The following is a 22,322-nucleotide window of genomic DNA, read 5'->3' as shown; positions in this document are numbered from 1 at the left end:
TCCTTTGTTTTTCCTCTCCAGTGCTTCACTGTCCCAACTGCTATCAGAGTAAGCTTTAGGGCACAGAATCTCATTCAGTGACTTAGTCCCAGTCTAAGGAACCGTGGGGGCGGGCCCAGAGAAAAGGCCTTGTGGCTGTTTCTTATTGGGGCCTGGTTGCTATGGTGTCACCGACGGTAAGAAAAAACTCGCATGAACCACTTCCGGGGCTTTAAACGCGAATTACTTCCTGGGCTGCCCATACTTACTATGGCTCGCTCAGCAGTTTCCCCTCAACAAAAAAATAAAACTTGTACGAAAAAGCTCTGGGAACTCCTCGCTAGCTCTTAATCCCCTGGTTATGCCATACCACAGTACCTCCTCTTCCTTTTAAAAATTACTCGCTTTACATTCTTTTTCTATTAGCCAATCTCCAAAATGGCGCCGCCGGCATCGCTAGGGCAAAGGCGAGTCACGTGGGCCCGCCCGGTTCCGGCGCGCTAGAGGCCCCGGGTGGTGAACGAGGCTCCGGCACCATGTCTGGTTTGTCTGGCCCATTATTCTGGCCTGGCCCTCTGACGTCTGCGTTGCTCTTTCTGTTCCTGCTCGGCCCCAGCTCGGTCCTCGCCATCTCCTTCCACCTGCCCGTGAACTCTCGCAAGTGTCTCCGCGAGGAGATCCACAAGGACCTGCTGGTGACGGGCGCGTACGAGATCACCGACCAGTCCGGGGGCGCCGGCGGCCTGCGCACCCACCTCAAGGTGCGGCCCCGGGCGGCGCGGGGGCGGGCGGCCAGCCGGCAGGCGTCGTCCCGGCGGGCAGGCCGAGGTCGGGGGAGGCCGGCGGGCGGGGGCTGGGGCTCGGCCCGGCCTCTCCCCTCCCCCACCTCCCGGGCGCCGAGGCCGGGCGGTGGGGACCGCCCTTTCACCCCGCGCGTTGGGGTTCGTGGGGCGGGGCTGCGCGCCAAAGTCGGGGCGAGGCCTTGGCGGACCAAATGACTGGAGGGCCGGGACTCTTTGGACTTCGGGCTGTCGTTCAGGGTCCTGTGTCTGTGAGGTCTCAGGAGTCTTGGGCAATAACGTGATTTTTTACTTTTTTCCTGGCAGAATTTTGAGAGGCTCAGTGGGGATTGGTGTAAGACACCTCAACACCTAACAGAACAATGGAGACAGCAAGGTTGACGCTGACTGAATTTGTTAGTAAGCATCTGCAGTGTCACTTCCTGGGCCGCTTAAGGCTGTGCATTTATTTAGTTTAAATGCTACCTTATGGGAGAACAGATGGGAACTGGTGGCCTTGTTATATAAACACAGAAACTGGAGCTCAAGTTGAAAGAACTTGAGGTGGAATTGGCCAGTGTCTTGACAGAAAAGTGCTACACTATTCGTTTTGCTTTTAATTTGTAATTCGTGGGATTTGTTACTGGTCACAAGATGCTCATAGTCTCAGTCCCTTAGCTACATCAGAGGCAGCTAGGTCCTTGGATGGTGACAGCTACTTTATATAATACCATTTGGTCTTAGTTTTCCTTAGCCAGATTTTTAGTTGCTGATAGTCAAGAGTTGATTGTGTTCTCAATAATTGTATTCGTTCACAGTAAGCACTGTAACTTTTTTTTGTTGTTGTTTCTTTTTAACAATGGAAACCTCACATTCTTAAGCTAAATAGAAAGTTTACTTAACATATATATATAATATATATGTTTCTTTCTGCATACATGTATGTGTGCCATGTGGGTGCCTAGGGCCCAAGGAGGCCAGAAGTGGGCATCAGATCTCCTAGCACTGGAGTTCAAGATGGATATAAGCTACCATATGGGTGCTGGGAACCCAACTTGGGTCTTCTGAAAGAGCCACAAGTGATCTAAACCATGTCTCCAGCCTGAAACAGTTTACTCTTCAGATACATTGTTTATATATTTAAGGTATTGGACCACAGAAGTGATACTGTAACAGACAAGATTTGGGAGAGAAAAACTTTGTTCAGGGCTATTGTTCTCATCATTTTTATTATCCTCTTTAAATATTGAACTCTCTACCCAAGAAAATGTGGATGGTGCATTTTAAAGACCTACATAACAGCTTTTTTGGGTTTGATAATGCTGGCTCTTCAGAGTAGAAGTGGTGCCCAGAATCAAAGAATTTGAGCACTCACAGAGGCCTTGCTCTTCAGGGATGCTCTCTCTCCTTGCATCCTCTGTTTGAAAACCCTTCTTCAGTAGCTCCCTGTTGCCTGATAGCTTACGTTTGCAGACATGCTCCGTAGTACTCAAGAGATCTGTCTTGAAGCTTCATATGTTGTTAGTTTCTGATTTGTGTTCTAAATCACTGTTACCGGGCCTTCCTGAACAGTACTCATTGTAATGATTTCTGCCTACCCTTTGTCTCCCTTATCAAGCTATTAGTGGCTTCCTAAGGGCAGGAATTGCTTTCCTGTTTGTGTTTTCTAGAGCGTTAAGTAGCGTGAGCACTCGGTGAGAATAGGGATCATGGTACAACCTTACAGTAATGAACCTCTGGGGCCAGTCTGCCAAGATGGTCCCATAGGTGAAGATTTGTCACCAAGCCTGCGTTCACCTCCTGGAACCTACGTGGCGGTGTAGAGAATCAACTCCCCAAAGTTGTCCTCTAACTTCCGTATGTACACGTGTGTCATGAGCACACACACAATAAATTACAACACAAAATTTAAAGATTCTCCACTTGTTTGAAAAAAGACCTATTTAAAATTAGTTTGTTGGGGCTAGAGAATTGACTTAGCATTTAAGAACAAATACCACTCCTTGGTTTTTTTGGAGACAGGGGTTCTCTGTGTAGCCTTAGCTGTCCTGGACCCTCAGAGGCCTGCCTCTGCCTCCCTGAGTGCTGGGATTACTGGTGTGTGCCACCGAGTCTGGCCTCAATACTACTCTCGTAGAGGACCTCAGTTAGGTTCCCCAGCACCCACATCTGGCAGCTCAACCTTCCATCCCATATTTCTTGTAAAAGGAATAAGGAATAAATACGTAATCAGATTCAGTTTTATCTCTTTGGTGTGGGTACTTGATAGCTGCTGCTGTATGGGCCTGGTTGTAGCTTATTGGTAGAAAGAGCACTTACCCCCATACTTAGCTCACGGATAGGATAGTCTATACTCTTTATGTGGGGTCAAGGAGCATGATGATACACTCTGAGCCCCTCTCATCTGTTAAGACAGAACCGTAAGTTCAAACGTACTTTAGGGCCCTACTGCTGTAGTAACACATTACCATATATACTTACTGACTAGAAAGACCATACTAAATGTAATAGTCAGTGGTTTACTATATGGAGTAAGATTAGAGAAGAGGAAGGCAGGGGATCTTCATGCTAGAAGCAGAGATTTCTGTTGTTGTTTTGGTTTGGGTTTTTTGTTTGTTTTGTTTGCTTTATACATCTGTTGTTGAACAGGTATTTTTCTCGGTCACTATCTACCTTATTATTTTTTCAAACAAAATCCCTTGCTGAACCTGTTTTTTGTTTTTTTCAGACAGGGTTTCTATGTGTAGCCTTGGCTGTCCTGGAATTTGATGTGTAGACCAGGCTGGCCTCAGGCTCAGAGATTGGCCTGCCTTTGTCTCCCAAGTGCTGGGATTAAAGGTGTGTGTCACCATCACCCAGTTGAGATTTAACAGTCTTTGTAGCCCAACCTGACCTTAGCCTCCCAAATGCTGAGACTATTGAGATGTGTGACATGATATCTGCAAAAACATTGCTTTCTAATTGAGCATTTATTTTGAAATTGAGAGAAAAGATATTTTTATTGTTAGTATGACTGCCAATACAGTAGTTTGTATTTTAATCTATGGCAAGATGCTGCTCTGTTCGCATTTATTCAAAAAGACCATTTGAATACCCTAAAATTTATAATTCATATAAGGAGAACAAATACAGAGTTTATACTTTAAAAAACAAACTTTTATTTAACTTTATTTTATATGCATTGGTGTGAGTATATCAGATCCCCTGGAACTGAAGTTACAGACAGTTGTGAGCTGTCACGTGGGTGCTAGGAATTGAGCTCATGACCTCTAGAAGAGCAGCCAGTGCTCTTAACTGCTGAGCCATCTCTCCAGCCCTGACTTTATACTTTATAATGAACAGTTCTCAGAGTATGGAATCTTGTAAACAGTTATTTCTATGTAATATATGTATTTCGTATTTTCTCATAAGCCCCTTGGCAGTTTGCCACTGTAGTGTCTATTCACAGTTCTACTTCCTGGCTCAGATTCTGCCTCAAGGGTTCCTACAGTAGTCCATTTCCACTTCAAAAGTGTACCTCCTAAGCTCGTAGCCCCTGCTTACATGGCAGGCCACACACAGTACAGGACTTTGATCAGCCTATGGGTTATTAAGTTGCCCCATTCTTGGCTTTGGGGAACCCCCTATGTGCTTTCTTTACACACTGCTTGACAGGACAGCTGTCTTGGTGTAGTATAGTGCTTCCTTTTTGATTTCCATATCACATCCATCCGTGTCCTTAGCTTTATACATACATCTATTGTTGAACAGGTATTTTTCTCTATCACTATCTACCTTATTATTTTTTTTCAAACAAAATCCCTTGCTGAACCCAGATCTCAAGCTCTAGGGTTCCTCCTGATCCGCCTCCCCGGAGCTGGGATTGAGGGCATGCCTGCTTCACTTGACCTTAAGTGAGTGCTGAGGATCCAGACTCAGGTCAGGTCCTTAGTTCACTGTTGCCTGAGCCAGCTCCCTCAGCCCCTATATTTTTTGCTTGTTTATTTGAAAATGGGGCTGTATAGCCCAGGCTGACCGTTGTAAGCTTTCTGAAGTCTCTATGCCTGCTGGAATTACAAGCACTTACCACAACACTCAGAGCTTTTGCAGAGTTGGGATGGGGGTTAACTTGAGATAGTGGGGATTTTGTTATTATTGTTATGTTGTTTTGTTTTGTTAATGGCATAAGATTTATTGTAGCAGGGGGGAGGAGGTAAGGGGATCACCCTCAGGGAGACAGAGAGAAAGGAAAGCTTGAGGAAGTGACGAAGTGAGAGCCAGAGAGTGAGATATTGTTTATGTAGCACAGAATAGCAAAGGATGACCTTGAACTCTCGATCCTCCTGCCTCCTCCCAAGTTCTGGGGCTACCGGGGAGCATCACCATCTGCATAGAATAGTGAATAAAGAGAGTCTGATCTCTACTCATAGTTTTGGATTGAAAAGCTAGCCGCTGCACAACTGATAGAGTGTATGATCTTTCCTAACCCATCTCAGCTAGTCCCTTACGGTGTAGGTCAAGGAGCTGCAAGAACTGAGCTCAGGGATTCTGTATCCCGGGAACCTCTTGTGCTTTGTTCCACTGAGTGAAAACGTGGCCTTATATGTTATTGAAATGACCAGATATGGAATGGTTTTTGTTGTTGTTGTTTTCTAGATAGGGTTTCTCTGTGTAGCCCTGGCTGTCCTGGAACTCCCTCGCTAGACCAGGCTGGCCTTCAATTCAGATCTATCTGCCTCTGCCTCAGTTAAAAGTGTATGCCACCACTGCCAGGCGATATGGAATGTTTTTGTTGTTGTTGTTTTGTTTTGTTTTTTGAAACAGAGTTTTTCTCTGTAACACCCTGGGCTGTCCTGGAACTCATTCTGTAGACCAGGCTGGCCTCAAACTCACAGAGATCTGCCTGCCTCTGCCTCCCAAGTGCTGGGATTAAAGGCACTTGCCACCACCGCACAGTGATATGGAATGTTGTAATGACATTTATTTGTGATTTAAAATAAATCTGCTTGTGATTCTTCTATTCATTTAAAAATATTTCTTTAATATTTAGTATTTGCCATACCTAGTTTATTAGTTAAAAGTCCATGAGTTGTAATAGGAAACAACAAAGATAAAACATAAAACAAGATGGAAAAAAAACAAAACAAAACTGGTTTCCGGTAATGAAAAGTATTCTAAAAAGTTAAACAGACAGTAGTGGAGGAAGTGATTGGTTGGATAAAGGATATTTACGTGGTCAGGAAAGTCCTCTGGATAGCTAGCCATGATGTGTGTGGGATTTTCATGCAAAGCCTTCTGGGCCAGACACACTCTGTGTTGAAGATGTACAAATTGTCTGCTCATTGCACAGTATGAGGCTAAACCAGCATTGGTACTAGATTATAAATTGCTATCCAGATTTGAAGCTGGACGTGACCCCTCAGCATCCATAGTTAGTATAGATGTTACCCTGCTACTGCAGGCTGGGCACCCATGCTGGGCAACATCAAGAGATATTATATGTAATACAGTTTCTAGGTTTTTTTTTTTTTTTAAGGAAATGATTGTATTTCTGGTGTCTATGCTGAGCATATTTCTGTGTTGTAGAGGAAAAAACACTAGAATACTTGTTGCTTATTTCTCAGAAGAAGCCAGTCTTTTATCATTAACTACCATGTGAACCCTTACTTAGACTCACCTTTTTCTTTTAGTGAAAATGCGGCCCTTTTAAATTGATATTTAATGTTACTGTTATCAGTAGATATTAAAACCGGACCAGTAACTAGATGGTTTGCTACAGAAGATGGTTGTTACATTAACATTTGATTGTATTGCAGTCTAATTTCTTTTTGTATTACATGCAAATCTTCTAGCTTTTTTCTCCCCAAGACAGGGTTTCTCTATGTAGCCCTGGCTGTCCTGAATTCACTTCAGAGACCAGGCAGGACTCTGCCTCCCAAGTGCTGGGATTAAAGGCATGTGCGACCATGCCCGGAATAAATCTTCTAGCTTTTACTTAAGCCCTGACCTTGTATTTCTTTCTTCATAAGAGTTAAATAATGTTTCTTCGTTGGACTCAGTGACCAGTTGTCTACAGCTTTGTATCTTCTGAACTAATCTAGAACAAGGGACTGTGTAGATTTTTGGAATCAGTCTGAAGACAGAGTCCAGTGTTTTGGAGATGGAACAAATTATAAAGGTAGCCTGGGGGCCGCAGCAACTCTGGTTTGTCAGTTGCTGACTGGTGGTTGATGCTCAGCCACTGCCCCAGAGTCCTCTGCGGCCTAGACAGTGGGGCCCTCTGTGAAATCACCCAGCTGGCCACAGGCCAGAATTTGGGCCACCAAACAAGCCTCAGACTTGAGGAAGGTTGATGTCATCTGCTTTATCCTGCACCCCAACTTCATTGTTCAACATAATGTGTGGGAAATCAAGAGATTAGTTGTTAAAAGAGAACAAGGCTTTGTTTGTGCCTAAAAGGGTCATGCTGGAGGTTTTTACCGTAAATAACTCTGGAACAGTATGAAAAAAAACATTTGATCTGGCTTCACCCCCACAGTAGTGTTGTTAGGGCAGCAACTGGTCTTTCATTCTCATCTCCTCCCTTCCTCTTTTTGCTCTCGTCTTCCCTGCTGCCCACCCCCTCCAATCAAGCATGACTGTTGCCTGTGTTAAGTTAATGTAGCAAATGCTGATAGAAGCAGGGAGAGAACATCTGCCCGCCATCCCACCAGCGCTTGAAATTTTCCATTGCTGATTCTCAACAACTGTACAGAACCCCCTCCTTGGTCATATATGCTTAAGGAGTGTGGGCACACTGTGCTCCTTGCCCATCACTGAACGGGTGGGAGATTTGAAAGGATTTAGTGTTGGCTGCTGCTCCCAGTGTATGTTTGCTATGTGTCATCTTCTGACTGCAGAAATGCAGTTGATAGACTTCGTATTTGCTCGTGACTGAAAAATCAGGGTAGGGGCCAAGTGGGTGTGAGTTAGCATGTGCTGCCCTTTCAGAAGCCCTGAGTTCCTAGCGCCCCAGTGGGCGGCTCACAGCCACCTGTAACTCCCGCTGAAGTTAGGTTGTGCACCTCCACACAAACATAAAAGCAAATCTTAAAAAGGAAACAAAAATTAGTAACTTCTACCATCTTCTTTGTTTTTTAGATACAGGGGCAAATTGTGGTTTGCAGGTTTATTTGTACAGGAAGTTGAGCTCAGAACTTCTAGAACACTGACTTTACCTAGCCCCTGTCTGAGGTAGCCTGTCTCTCCCTCCATGTAGCCTAGGCTAGGTGCAAACTTGGTATGTAGCTGAGGATAACTCTTCTGTTCTTTACTCTATTTTCCAAATGTTGGAATTGTAGTTATGGATTACTACCCCTGGGCCTGAGCTTGCCTGTGTGTGTGTGTTTCTCTCTTTCTAGTGTGTGGGTTCCAGGGATTGAATTCAGGTCCTCAGACTTGTCATTAAGCACCCTGACTGGCTGAACCATCTTGCCAGCTGTAGCCTTCAGAAAGTGTCATCTTTTCCCAGACTATGACTACTGGGGTTTTGTTTTAGTTACTTTGTTTTTATGAGGTCTTACCTGGAAGCCCTGGCTACCTTGACAGTCACTGTAGTCTGAGGGTGGTCACAAAGTTGATCCCCCTGCCTCACAGGTGCTAGACTTACAGGCATGAGCCCCCAGACCTAGCTTCCTGTTGGGCTATTCCTTATCAGATGTATCCCTTATCAGATTAAGAACAGCATTCTGGAGATGCTAGAGTCCACCTGGATTCCTCACTGTGTTGGTCAGGGTTTCTATTGCTGTGACAAAACACCATGACCAAAAGCAGCTTGGTCTTACAGCTTATCATCCAGGAAGCCAGGCAGGAACGAGGAGGCAGAGACTGAAACAGCGGTCGTGGTGGAATGGGGTTTCCTGGCAGGCTCTTCGTGGCGTGCTCAGTTTGTTTTCTTATGTTATCCAAGCCCACCTGTCCAGGGGTGGCACTGCCCTCAGGGCCTTCCCACATCAGTCTTTAATCAAGGAAATGTCCCACAGGCTTGCTGACAGATCATCCTGTTGGAGGCATTTTTGCAATTGAGTTACCCTCTTTAAGGTTCTAGTTCCTGTCAAATTGGCGAGAAACCTAGCCATGGCATATACTCTCCCTTTTTGTCATCTAAAAGGGTGGAATGCCTGCTTCGATAGGCTTTTATACCCTACAGTTTCTAATAATCCTGCTGTTTCCTTCAAGATGGACCTCGTGGTTTCTAGTCCCCTGCAGTGACCCTTTGTGCCCCAGCCGTCCTTGGGCTTGGATAACATAGTGTATTTATTACTCTGCCATCTCCTAGGATAGTTCCGTGGTCAGTGTGAGGATAACCTGATGGTTCAGGAAGTTCTGAGTGCTGCCTGACAGGCACTGTTCCAGGCCTTGACCCTCCTCAGTGATCTTATGACGTGTACACAGCTGTCCTTACTTTGTGAACAAAGCACAGAGGTTAAGGAGCGTGTTTCAGGCTCTACAACTGGTAAGTGATGTAACTATGATTTGACCAGTAACTGTGTAACTATGATTAGACCAGACAGGCAGACGCTAGAACCTTCAGCATTTTTTTTTCTCTTTGTTTATTTTGGGTTTTTGAGAACAGGTCTTCTAAAGCCCAGCTGTTCTTGAGCTCTGTGTAGCTTAGAATGGCTTTGAATTCCTTCCTGATTTTCTGTCTGTGTTTCTCAAGTACTGAGATTGCAGGCATGAGCTACCATGCCCAGCTTAGAAGCACCCATCTTTTATTTATTTATTTATTTATTTATTTATTACATGTAGGTGTGTTTTGCTTGCATGTGTACAGATACCACATTCATGTCTGGTCCTCAAGGAGTCCAGAAGGAGACATTGGATCCCCTGAGACTGGAGTTTATGATGGTTGTAAGCCATCATGTGGGTTTTAGAATTGAACTGTGGTGCTGTGCAAGAGCAGCAAGTGCTCTAACCACTGAGCCATCTCACTAGTCCAGAACCTTTTATCTAAAAGTATTGTCTCTCAAAGACAAAAAGTAGGTGTCGTTGTCAAGGGTATTTTTATTCTGTACTGGAGCTTCTAAGCAGGACCCATAAGGTTGGTGGTTATCTTTAAAATATTTTACTCAGTATATCACAGACTGACCACAACCTAAAGAAGATAAGAGTGTAGATAGGAGCCAACTTAAAGGGAATTACATCTTCCCACTCCTATTACGTTTGTTTAAAAATATTTTAAAGATTATTTTATGTGTATGACTGCCGTTTGTATGTTGTCTGAAGAGGGTGTTGTTAGCCGCTGTGTGGGCACTGAGAACCAGATCCTAGTCCTCTGGAGCAGCAGCCAAGTGCTTCCAAGTGCTGGGCCACTTCCCCAGCCCCATGATGGCTCTTTAATAGGATTTATCCAGTGATTTTCTCAAGGTAAAACTGGGTTTGGTGGGGAAACTGAGGGGTTAAGTGCCATTCTTATCACACAGCAGCGTGACTTGTCACAGGTCGTTTGTCTGAGCGGCGCTCGTCAGGTGTCTCCAGTTCAGCACATGTGCTCTTCATGCTGTGCTCTGGGATGCAGTCTTTCAGCGCGGCCAGCCACACAGGGAGTAGGAGCTGGATTCACTTCCTTGAGGGCGTGTGTTAGTCTCAGGAGAGGTGTCTCTTCTTCAGTGATTTGTTTAACCATGCTTTACTGGTATGGACTCACAGATACTGTCTACCTCAGATTACAATCCATTTCTCCTTTATTTTGGTGATCAAATTGTTTTCAGCTCTGGCTGTTCAGAGCAGTTTCCTTGTGCTTGTCCCTTTCACACACTCCCATCCTTGAGGTTTTGTCTTTATGCGCTTGCTTACTTTCTGGCACCATGAGATACCATGATCCTGTGTTTTCTGGTTGGTTTTAGAAGTTATTTTGTTTATTAGATTGTCTCTTAGACTAGACAGTATAAGTTGTTTATTGTTAATAAGTTGCATCAACCAACAGTTGTAGCAACAAGTGGCCAAATATTCCCATCCTTGGAATTCTAGAGCGAGGCTGGTGTTCTGTGAGCACAAGTGGGCTGGGCTGGGAAAGTCTTGGTAGTAAGGGACCAACCAGGCTTGGAAACATTCAGTTCCTCTAGATCCTGGTGCAGTACTTTGTGGGGTCAGGCCATCATCAGTACAGAGGGTCAGGTCACATCCATGTGAACTCTGTGCCTTCAGCAGGCCGTGGTTGAAAACAACAGGGACCTTCCTGATAAATTGTTCATGTTTATATTGTTCGGAGATATATTTGTGGGCTTTCATCATTAAACAAATAATACATAATTTAGCTTGCTTCGTTTATAGTCTTGTTGTTGTTGTTTGGTTTTCTGACACAGAGTTTCTTTGTGTGGCCTTGGCTGTCCTGGACTGGCTTTGTAGACCAGGCTGGCCTTGAACTCATAGAGATCTGCCTGCCTCTGCCTCTTCAAGTGCTTTCTCTTCCAGTCTTTTAATCTCAATTTCAAGCCAACCTAAGGTCAGATGTACCATACAGACTTCAGGCTCTTAACACTCCTTGTTCCTTCCTCTGGGTGAGCACTCTTCTCTTTTACTCCTAAGTACTTTACTGACCCGAGCTTCTTAAAGCCCCTGCTACACTGGGCAGGCTGTTGGCTTGAATGTTTGATAATGGAACTGGTCAGCAGGCAGGTTTCTGGACCAGCTCAAGAACCTGCTCCTAGCCACTGCTTAGACTAATCCAAGAAGATAGAATTCTAGATGAGTTTATTTCCCCGAGACCTATTTTCTCCCTTAGTTGATGGTTTCAGTGTGAGTATTCACGTAGTCTTGACGGCAACTACTCTGCTTATATAATTAACACCTTTTTCCTCTCTTTTCAAGTTGTGAATTTTGGTTTGTTTTTCATTAGAAACTGTTATCTAGAAACAAAATTTATAACTTCTTATTCCGTGATGTCATTTATGGACCAGTTCAGAGTTTAAAATTACCTTTGTTTAATCCGAGCATTCTGTGGTAATTACTACAAGTATTTTGTTGTTGTTTATTTAGTCAGGCATGATAGTGGGTGGTGACTTAATGGCTGTAATCCCAGCGCTGAGGAGCAGGCTTCAGGAGTAGGATCCGCCGGTGACATCACCCAAGTTTGATGTCAGTTGAGTTGGAATTCCACCCAGCTAAGTCCACATTTATTAGACCCTGCCTTCAAAACAATAGCAGCAGACCCTAAAGACTTAGCATTCCAGTAGGCAAAATCAATAGCAGTTTAGCATGCTGCCTGGGTAATTCTGTAGAATTTAAGAAACACGTTATTACTGGAAAGCAGGTGATAGGTAATCAAAATTTTGTAATTAAGGGTAAGTTTAAAAACATATGCACCTGGCTTAATGGCGCACACCTTTAATCCCAGCACCTGGGAGGCAGAGGCAGGCAGATTTCTGAGTTCATGGCCTGGTCCACAGAGGGAATTCCAGGACAGCCAGGGTTACACAGTGAAATCCTGTCTTGAAAAGCCAAACAACAAACAAAACAAAAAGCAACATCATTTGCTTGGATTGTGGTAAGGGACTGAGGCAGGAGGGTTAACACAAATTCCAGGTTGTCCAGTGCTGCAAGGCAGAACCTTGCCTGGAAAACCAATAAATAATCAATTCCTCACTTCAGCCCATAGACTTTGTGGGCTCTGATTAATCACTGAGTTGGCCCAGTTTCCTCTTCCTTAATTTTAGCTACCTGCTGGTTTATATAATGATGTTGGGGTTAAGAGGGGCCTGTTGGTTTCTTTGTTTGTTTACAAGACTTAATAGCTTTGCTGTTAAATAACTGCAGTTACTTGTACTTGATATAAAACTTACTGGTTTTTAGGGAAATATTAAGATCTGTTAAAATGCCCAGCAGTTCATATGAGTCAGTTGAACCTGAAAGTTCAATTGCTTTTATTTCTAAGTATCCAAATAAATACCCTCCCATGGTTGGGATAGTGTAAGGTGATAGGGATGGAACTGTGATGCCCAAACGAACACTAAGCATTATCACATGTTATTTCTGGAAGGCGATACTCATGCTGATGAACGGCAGTGGGTTGGAGTTGGTGTGGAGGTCCCTGCGAATGTCACAGCTGGCAAGGAAATGATCCTCATGAGGTAAAAATGAAACTTGGGTCAGCATGACTTAGCCGGCGCTGGGTCAAGTACTTCTGGAGTCTGACCAAGCGCTTTATTTTTTTTTTTTTAAGTGCTTTATTTTTAACACATTTAAACACAGTAAAACTTTGGGAAAAGTTTCCACATGATCACAACAAAGCTTCAGGCATAGCTACACCTCTTTAGCCAAGCACCTGTAACCTCAGCCATAAGAACGAGAGATGACTGATAAACAGTGTTCAGGACAAGGGCCTAGGGAAGAAGGGCTTGTAACAAGTGTGAAGGTGGGTTCTTTGATTCAGAGGCTTGCTCAGGATTTGGGGGGTTCCGGTGAAGGCTGGTCCTATAAGCAGCAAAAGATCACCAGGTTGTTAGGCAGCATCCACTCCAGGTGAACAGGTGTCGTTCCTCTCTTTGGAGAAAAAAACCTGCGTGTTTAACAATTCTGGTTCCTCTCGTAGTTTCTGTGAGCTGTGACTCTACAATTGGCTGAAGAGATGGCTCAGCAGTAAAAGCCTTCGTTTCTTTTGCAGAGGACCTGGTTCAGTCCCTCTAGCGTCACAGTACCTCACAACTGTCTGTAATCCAGTTTCAGAGGGTGTAATGCAACCATCTTCTGACCTCTGGGCACACGCGTGGGTCCTTCGTTCAGCCTGTAGTAATGCAGTTGAGCCTTTGCCCTAGAGTGACCTTAACCTCTAATGGTTTTCAGATGTGGTGGAGCAGAGCAGCTGATGCCTGCATGATCGTTGTTTCTCAGCACAGTGTGGAGGGGGCCTTTAAACAGTGTCCACTCCTTTAAGTACCATTTGGAGGTGTGAACTGTGGAGTCCTTCAGAGGAACATAGCTAGGTCTTAATTTATGTCCCAAATCACTCCGTGCAGCATTGCTACTGTGCTTTAGTAAGAGATTTATGACCTGCATTTAAGTCCTTTTACAATCTGGAAAGGCTCCTTTCATTAAATTAAAAAAAAAATCATTGAAGGACACTTTTAATATTCTAGGAGAAAGGAAGGTGATCCTAATATCTTGCAGAAAATAATGTGGGTGGGAGATTGTGCCAGATATTGTAAACACTGTTAAAGTGAGGTGTTTGTCTAGCCAGAGACCTGCTCTCCTTCCTTGCCTGAGCATGGAGACGATGAAACCTGATTGTTCACTGTTGTAAGCTTAACACATATTCCCTGCTGTCCTCTACTGGCTGTCATATGATGAAACACATCTTAGCAACCTCCTCCCTTTAGATTTAAACTAGTGGCATCAACAAAAATGAAATCTCTCTTACCCAGATTCACCTTAGAAAAGTTCTGTGTTGTGTGAGACCTCATTCATAAGAGACTAATCCAAATTGGTGTTTTCACATCAGCTTTGTTCCTATAGTCTGCCTTTTAAATTTTTTCATATTTATCTTATTTTATATGTATGAATATTTTTTCTGCATGCATGTATGCCAGATCTCATGTGTGCCTGGTGCCCAAGGACGTAGAGTTATGGATGGTTGTGAGCTTACATGTGGGTGCTGGGAGTGAAACCCAGGTCCCCTGCAAAAGCAACGAGTGCTCTAAACCACTGAGCCATCACTACAGTCTGCCCTTTTGAACAGTCCTTAAGAGTTGTCAGTGTGCTTTTGGGAGGCTGGCTGTAGGAAAATGCTTAGGGGCGGAGCTGATTCTGAAGAAAGGAGGTGTGTAGTACCACACCAGCTACCTGAGTTTGGGATTTGATTAGTTTTTAAATCTTTTTGCCTTACAATATGGATATAGTCAGAGTTATCAAGTAGTTTGTGTGCTTGCTTTCTTGCTTTTCTCCTTAACTGGTAATCCAGGAAAAGTATCCCATGAACAGAGACTTGACAAATCTTCAGGGCCAAATGCTCCTTTGCCAAGATTGTTTTACCCACGTACGTGTCTGCTAATCTCTCAAAGATGTGAATGCAGATGAACAGTCCTATGTAGCATTTGAGAGGACTGTCAGCTGCCCTGAGTCTCTTTACCTCTCTTCTTCCCTTGGTCAATGTTTATCCTCTAAGTTTCAGCTTATTCTCCCAAAGTCACCTTGGTGCGCCATAATCCTGTGCACCTGCAACAGTGACTCTTTGCATTACATTCCATCTGTCCTCTTTCTGTTTTATTTTATTTGCTGCTTCATTTTGGTATAATTGATATAATGGAAGTTGTATATACAGTGTTGATGCTTTGATATACCCAGTTCATTAGCATATGTCATCACTTCATACCAAAAGCCAACAGATACACAAAACGATGTCCACCATCATTAATCATCAAGGAAATGCAAAATGATAACGAATGAACAAATGAACGGTGAAGCTTTCTTGTTTCTAACCCTTTCCCTCATTTACCAGTAACCATGGATTTTTGTTTATTTTGTTTTGTTTTGTATGCAGTTTCTCTGTGTAGCCCTGGCTGTCCCTGAACTCACTCTGTAGACCAGGCTGGCCTTAAATTTACAGACACCTGCCTGCCTCTGCCTCCAGAGCACTAGGATTAAAAGTGTGCGCCATTACCACTTGGCTTAGATCTCAGTATCTTAAATGTTTCACATATTAATGAATGATGTGAAAAACAGAGACACTGAACTGATATTAACTGGTGTTGGGGAATTTGGGAGTTTTATTAATATGTCATTTCAATTTTGTCTAATAAGTTAACTTTCTTTAGTTACCATTTTTCCAAAATAAAGTAACTTTATTATTTTTAATGCTAAGTAACATATGCCTTTGTAGAAAATTAAGAAAATAGAAGAACCATCTTTTAAAAGGCTGTTTTGAGTTTGATTCCCAGAATCCCTGTAGTAGAAAACCAACCTTCATAGGTTGCCCTCGATGACTTCCACATGTGTGTATGGACCCTACCCCTTATCAAAATAAATTAGTAGATAAACAAACAAACAAAAAAACTGTGTGTGAGAGACTGTGGGTAAAGAGGAAGTCCTACTATTCAAAATTAACTACTCTGTAAAATGTGCTTCTACTTAGCCAGCGGTTCATGCCTGTACACGGTAGTACATGTCAGTGAGTTCCTGGACAGCCAAGATCGCTGTCTCAAACGACAACCAAACAAAAGAAAAAGTGCTTTTACCTCTATGTATGATGGATCAAAAAACAATCTAAATATTTTTATGTGCTTAACATGTAAAATGTTTCTTCTCTCTTCTCTTTTTTTTTTCTTTCTTTCTTTCTTTCTTTCTTTCTTTCTTTCTTCTTTCTTTCTTTCTTTTTTTTTTTTTGACCTTGGTTTTTCTGTGTAGCCTTGGCTATCCTGGACTTGCTTTGTAAACCAGGCTGGCCTCAAACTCACAGTGATCTGCCTGCCTCTGCCTCCCTGTGTGCTGGGATTACAGGCCTGTGCCATCACACCTGGCTAAGAATTTTATTTTAACAAATGACATTAGCATATCAAGTTTAATATAAGGAAGCCAGTACTTTTTGTGGAGAAAGTTTGGCTTATCCTCTAAGATTAATTAATCTTGAGTCTAAGATTAATTTTTTATTTGTATTGTATGTGTGTGTGTGTGTTCAGATAGTTGGGAGCTATCTGGCTGAGTACTGGAAACCTAACTTAAGGCCTCTGTAAGAACAGTATGTGCTCATGAACTCTGAGCCTTCTCTTCAGCCACCATTGCATACTTAGCATGTTTGCAGGAACAGATCTTGTGTATACATGGCTTTTCCTTTTGTGTAGTCAAGTGTCCTAAGTCTGTTCTGACCCTTTCAATGTTGCCCTCTCAAGATTTGCTGCTTTATATAACAAATGTGGTTTATGTACCTTTCTTTTCCTGTTTATTAGGTTTTTTTTGTTTGTTTTGGTTTTTTTTTTGTGTGTGTGTGTGTGTGTGTGTGACATGTCTCTCTTTAGGGAATAAGTAAGATTAGATTACATTCTGTAATGTGAAATTTTTGCCAGGAAACTGTGTACTTGGAACATTGTCTGGATCTGTCGTATGGGTCCTGTACTGTCAACAGATTTTAGGGACAGTGAGATGGCTCATGAGATGGCTCCAATCCAGGTTAGATCTCGGGGAACCACGTGGGGAAGGAAAAACTAAGTCTTATGACTTCCACATGTGCCCATACATACATACAAACAGATCACTGTGGATCACTGTGAGTTCGAGGACACCCTGGTCTACAAAGCAAGTCCAAGACTACACAGAGAAGCCCCATCCTGAAAAAAACTAAAAAAGATAAATAAATAAGTGCTATAATTTTAGTTATGTGTAGATGTGTGTCTGTGCGGTGTGTGCACAGGAGTGCAAGTGCCCTAGAAGGCTAGAGGCAGCAGATCCCTGGAGCTGGAGTTACAGATGGTTGTTAGCCACTGGACCATGAGTACAGGGAAACTCCACTCATGTGCTCAAAGAGCAGTACAAGCCCTCTCTCCAGCCCCTCTTTGTCTTTTTAGTTTGTTTTGTTTTTTGAGACAAGGTTTTATATAGACTTGACTGGTCTTGAGTTCTCTGTGTAGTTAAGGATAGCTTGAACTTTTCTGATCTTTTTTCATCCACTTGGACAGTATTGAGGTGACTGGTGTGCATTGCCCAAATACACCATGTTTATATGGTGCTGGGGATCAAGCCCAGAGCTTTGTATAAGTCCTTTTCAGCTCAACAATGCCCAAAATCCTGGCTATCTTTTATCTTGTAACTCTGTCTCCCCAGTTTCCATAATTGCCCTTCTTCCAAGTTCATTATTAAATAACTGTTCTTTATTGCATCTTTAGATCACAGACTCTGCTGGCCATATTCTGTATGCCAAGGAGGATGCAACTAAGGGGAAGTTTGCCTTCACCACGGAAGACTATGACATGTTTGAAGTGTGCTTTGAGAGCAAGGGTAAGTAGTCACAAAGCCTCTTCTTCAGCTCTGCAGAGCTACCTGCTGCAGTAGCACTCGATTTCTACTTTCATTTGGTCCTTGTTTGTTCTGATGCAGAGACCCAACGTTTATAGCCTTTGATGAATCTTCTAAAAGATTGTCTGGGTGGAATAAAGGGTTGATGAAGTATAGCATACAGGGTTTCTAGGACTGTGGAACCTCCTGTCTGGTACTATAGTGATATAAGTATCATGGTCCATTGATTTCACTATCACATGTGCTATGGATGATAATGTGTCAGTATAGGTTCAACATCCACAGACCATGCCCATAGCAGATACTGGTAATGGGGAGGCTGTGCCTGTGTAGTGTAAGAGCCCAGGCCTGGAGCAGTAAAGGAACTGCTTTCCCGAGTCGGCTATAATAAAATCTTGGAAAACAGAAAATTGATTATCCGTTTGACAGGCAGATGCAGAGAGAGGTATTACTCAAAAGGTTTTGTTTATTTGTTTTACAAACGTTAAAGATCCTTTAAGCCTTTGTTCATATCAGCGAATGAAATAGGATAACTATTCTGCACAAGAAATTGTATAGTTTATACTCAGGTCAGCCAGAGGCTCGTGGTTTGGGGGTTTTATTTGGGCTTGGGAAGTGCTAACGCTTTATGCTGTGACACACAGAAAGGGAAGACTTTGGTAGACAGAGAATGCTCAAGAACCAGGCATAGTAACTTGTACCTACAGTCCCAGCACTCAGGAAACTGAGGCCACAGGATTACTGTTGAGTTTGAGGTCATCCTGGGCTACAGTGTGAGAGCATCTTCAAAAATATTTAATTAATTAATTTTATTTTATTTTTGGTTTTTCGAGACAGGGTTTTTCTGTGTAACCCTGGCTGTTCTGGACTCACTTTGTAGACCAGGCTGGCTTCAAACTCACAGAGTTCTGCCTGTTTCTGCCTCCCAGAGTGCTGGGATTACAGGCATGTGCCATCACGTCCAGAAAAAAAAAAAAAAAAAAATTAAAGAAAAAAAAATAGGAGAGAAAAAGTGGGGTTTTATTGTTTGTTTGTTTATTTGTTTGTTTTGCCACAGTGAAGATTGAGTGCCTTGCATTTTGGGGGTGGTGCTCTGACACGCAGAAATCCGATCACTTAGATCAAGCAAGACTAGAGTTATTTAAGTTTATATCACTATGTGGCCTAGGCTGGTCTTGAACCAGTGATCCTTTTGCCTTAGCCTCCGGAGTGCTGGCATGATAAGTGTGTGCCACCATTCCTGCACTGCCTACCCTCAGTGTTAGGGATGGAACCCAGGGCTTTGGGCATGAATGGTAATTTCTTTACCGCTGAGCTGTAACCTAACTTGGTTGGCTTTCTACTGCTGTGATAAAATACTAGCCAAAACCACCTTGAAGAGGAAAGGGTTTCTTTCATTTACAGTTTACAGTCCATCAAAAAGGGAAGCCAGGGCAGGAACTGATGCAGAAACCACAAAGGAATGATGCTTTCTGGCTTGCTGTCCATGGCTTGCTCAGCCTGCTTCTTTATAGCACTCAGGACCACCTGCCCAGGGGTGGCAGCACCCACGGTGTGCTCTCCCACATCCTTCATTAATTGAGAAAATGCCCCAAGACCTACCTACAGGCGATCTGATGAAGGCACTTTCTCAGTTGAGGTTTCTCTTCCCAAACACTAACCAAGACCTCACCTCCTTGGGTCTTTGTTTATTTGTTTGTTTGTTTTTAGAGTTTTTATGTGTGTATGTGCGCTGCACGCATGCCTGTTGCCTAAGGAGGTCAGAAGAGGTCATAGGATCCTCGGGATTTGGAGTTAAGGGAGATGGTGAGATGTCATGTGGTACTTGAAACTAAACCCAGGTCCTGTGCAAGAGCATTGAGTACTTTTAACTATGACCCTTCATCCTCGCTTGCCTCTTAACCTTCTAAATGAGGAAGAAAAGCAAAGATTTGTATTATCTATGGATAATGTCACTCTCAGGAGTACACACGGCATTTGGGCAGAGGCTGCTGTGGCTACCTTGATTGTAAACTTGGTTTAAATATTCAGAAAGCATCTGTGGTGGTCTTAGTTTGTTTTGAGTTTGTGGGATTTTGAGTTTTGGAGGGTTTTGGGGGGGTGATTTTGGGGGTGTTGTTTGTTTGGTTTTGGTTCTTTGTGTGTATAAAAATTTTGCACAGGTATATGGATGTGTATGTGTGTGTGCCTGTGTGTCTCTGTGTGTCTGTGTGTGCACTGAGAATTTGCATATGTGAGTTCAGAGACCTGCATGCCACAACAGATACATGATCAGAGGACAACCCACTGCAGGTCTTTGTCCTTGCTTCCACCCTGTTTGTTGCAGAGTATACCAGGACCTGAGGGCACCTAAGGGCTCTCTTGACTTGGCCTTTATGCCCATGGGAATTATAGATATGTACCACCATGACTGGGTTTTATGTGGTGATTTGATTGGTGATTTGAGCTTAGGCTTTCCTGTTTGCACAGCATCTTGCCTATACTGTCTTCTCTTTTTGCTTGCAAGTTCTAGTCTCTCCAAAAGTTGTTCTGTAGTGTCTTTTTAAACATATTCAGCCATGCATGTCTGGCTCACACCTATAATCCCAGCACTTGCGAAGTGAAAGACGGGGAATCAGGAGGTCACAGTCAGGGTTAGTAGCTATGAACTGAGTTCTAGGCTAGCCTGGGCTCCATGAAACCCTGTGTTAAAAGCAGGGAGGGGCTACAGAGATGGCTTATTGGTTAAAAATGTTTGCTACTCTCAGAGAAACTTTTCTAGCATCTGAATTGGGCTGCTCAGACCCACTTGTCACTCCAGCTCCAGAGGATCTGACTGACACCCTCATCTGGATTCCACATACACACAGACACATAAATACAAATATTAAAAAAAAAAAAATAAGGCCATGCTTAGTTCATATCTGACCCTGTCCCCATGCTTTGTCTTTTGTCTAGAATGTTTGGCTCCAGTCTCGACCTCAGATGTTTGCTAACAGCTTATCAGCGTCAGCCCAGAGCTCGCTTCTTCTGTAACCTGTGTTCCACAGCTGGAATTATCCGAGCTGGGGATTTGGATTTAAACTTTTACAGTGTTTCACGTTTTAACCACAGCTGGTGCGTGCTGTGTCTGTCTGCTCTGTCACTTGAAGGCAGATTATACCTTTGTAAAGTCTCACTGGTGAGGCTCTAGTCCATCATACTGTCTGAGTTGACTTCAGTCAACTTCAGAAAACCTTTGCTGTCTTTCAGGCAGCATCGGGTTACAGTAACAAGTTCCCTATGGCTCATGGCATCAAGAAGGCCCACCTGAACACACTTGAACAGCTCTAGGTTTGCCTAAGACTTCTAATTTCATGCAGGCAGTTTTTCATTCTATAAATAGTAAACCCCAGGAAATTGTCAACAGTTTTCTGGGGATTTTTGAGTATTTTTTTTTTCCTGCTTAGTGTCTTAATTCAGATCAGCTAAATCAGATTACTTTTCTACTATAATTACTGCATTGCTTGGGCATTTTATCCCAGATAGACATTTCTTTCTAAGAACTATCCCCGAGAGTTATACTCAAGACTAAATTTGGCTTTTGTTCCTGCATTTTTGCACTTTCTCTCAAATGCTTAATAGGAATATCCCTGTAACTTTTTATTCACATATTAAGATAGACTTTACCTTGACCAAAATGTTTGAATCAAAGTAGAATATTAGTTAAGACCTACATTCTCAGTGCTGAAGTTTGTTTTAAGTAATCTAAACTTAGTATACCCAAGTAATCCTAAGAAACCTCTACTGTCTCGCAGTTTGCTAGAGCATTGTTTTTGAGGTGTAGAAATGGCGCCCACTCCTTGTTGATCTCCGTGCCACTCAGTTCACACTGTTGCGATTTCCGTGTCTCTCAGTCCAGCAAGGCTGTGAGTTTTCTTTTTCCGAATCTGCCCTCAGTACCAGCCACAGTCTCTTGTGTCCTGCTCAGAGATGTTTGCCAGCAGCATGCTCTGCTTGCTTTCCAGCGGCTGCACAGACGGAGGCTTTGTCTGCAGTACTGGTGATTTTAGCCAGGACTTTGCTGCTGCAGAACAGCGGGGAGGAGTTATGACTGTTTCCTTCTATTGAGCAGATAGGGGTTAGGGAGGGAGGGTGGGTGGTGATTTCCCGGAATTTTAAGTATTCTGCACAATGAATCTTTTGATTTCTTTTTCAGGAACAGGGCGGATACCTGACCAACTCGTGATTCTAGACATGAAGCATGGAGTGGAGGCGAAAAATTATGAAGAGGTATGTCTGCTCTGACAGGCACAAGACAGAGTAGCATTTGGGGCTGTGGGGTTTGTGTTTCCTAATCAAGCCAATGTGCTACACTTTGCCAGAAAGTTGTGGCTTTTCTCAGCAGATACGTGACAACCAGCTATGGTCCTAGTGATACAAAAGGTTATATCAACAGACTTGAACAATAATTCTGACTGTGTTTATAGCCAGGGGACGGAACCAGCTGTCTGTATACATGTATGTTGGTGTGGTAAAGAATTCACTCAGGCCGTTAGCATTCTGGGGCAGAAGACACAAACACGCAACTTTTTAAAACTAGAATTAGTCAAAAGAAAGATTTTTTTTCTTTAATTCCTAAGATTT

At 43.2% G+C, this 22,322-nt stretch overlaps 1 protein-coding gene across 1 annotated transcript in view; it reads left to right on the top strand.

Annotated features, from left to right (window-relative positions):
• Window positions 1-460: 460 nt before the first annotated feature.
• Window positions 461-22,322, top strand: part of Tmed10 (transmembrane p24 trafficking protein 10) — a 35,267-nt gene continuing 13,405 nt past the window's right edge. Inside the window, exons 1-3 of the mRNA XM_021634143.2 lie at window positions 461-740; window positions 17,588-17,699; window positions 21,895-21,968. Coding sequence (XP_021489818.1) covers window positions 516-740; window positions 17,588-17,699; window positions 21,895-21,968 — 411 coding nt within the window. The 5' untranslated portion in view covers window positions 461-515. The remainder of the gene's footprint in view (window positions 741-17,587; window positions 17,700-21,894; window positions 21,969-22,322) is intronic.

The sequence above is a fragment of the Meriones unguiculatus genome, chromosome 7 (genome assembly GCF_030254825.1).
Source record: "Meriones unguiculatus strain TT.TT164.6M chromosome 7, Bangor_MerUng_6.1, whole genome shotgun sequence".
NCBI lineage: Eukaryota > Metazoa > Chordata > Mammalia > Rodentia > Muridae > Meriones > Meriones unguiculatus.
The sequence above is the reverse complement of the archived record's forward strand: the minus strand, read 5'-3'. Positions and strand labels throughout refer to the sequence as shown.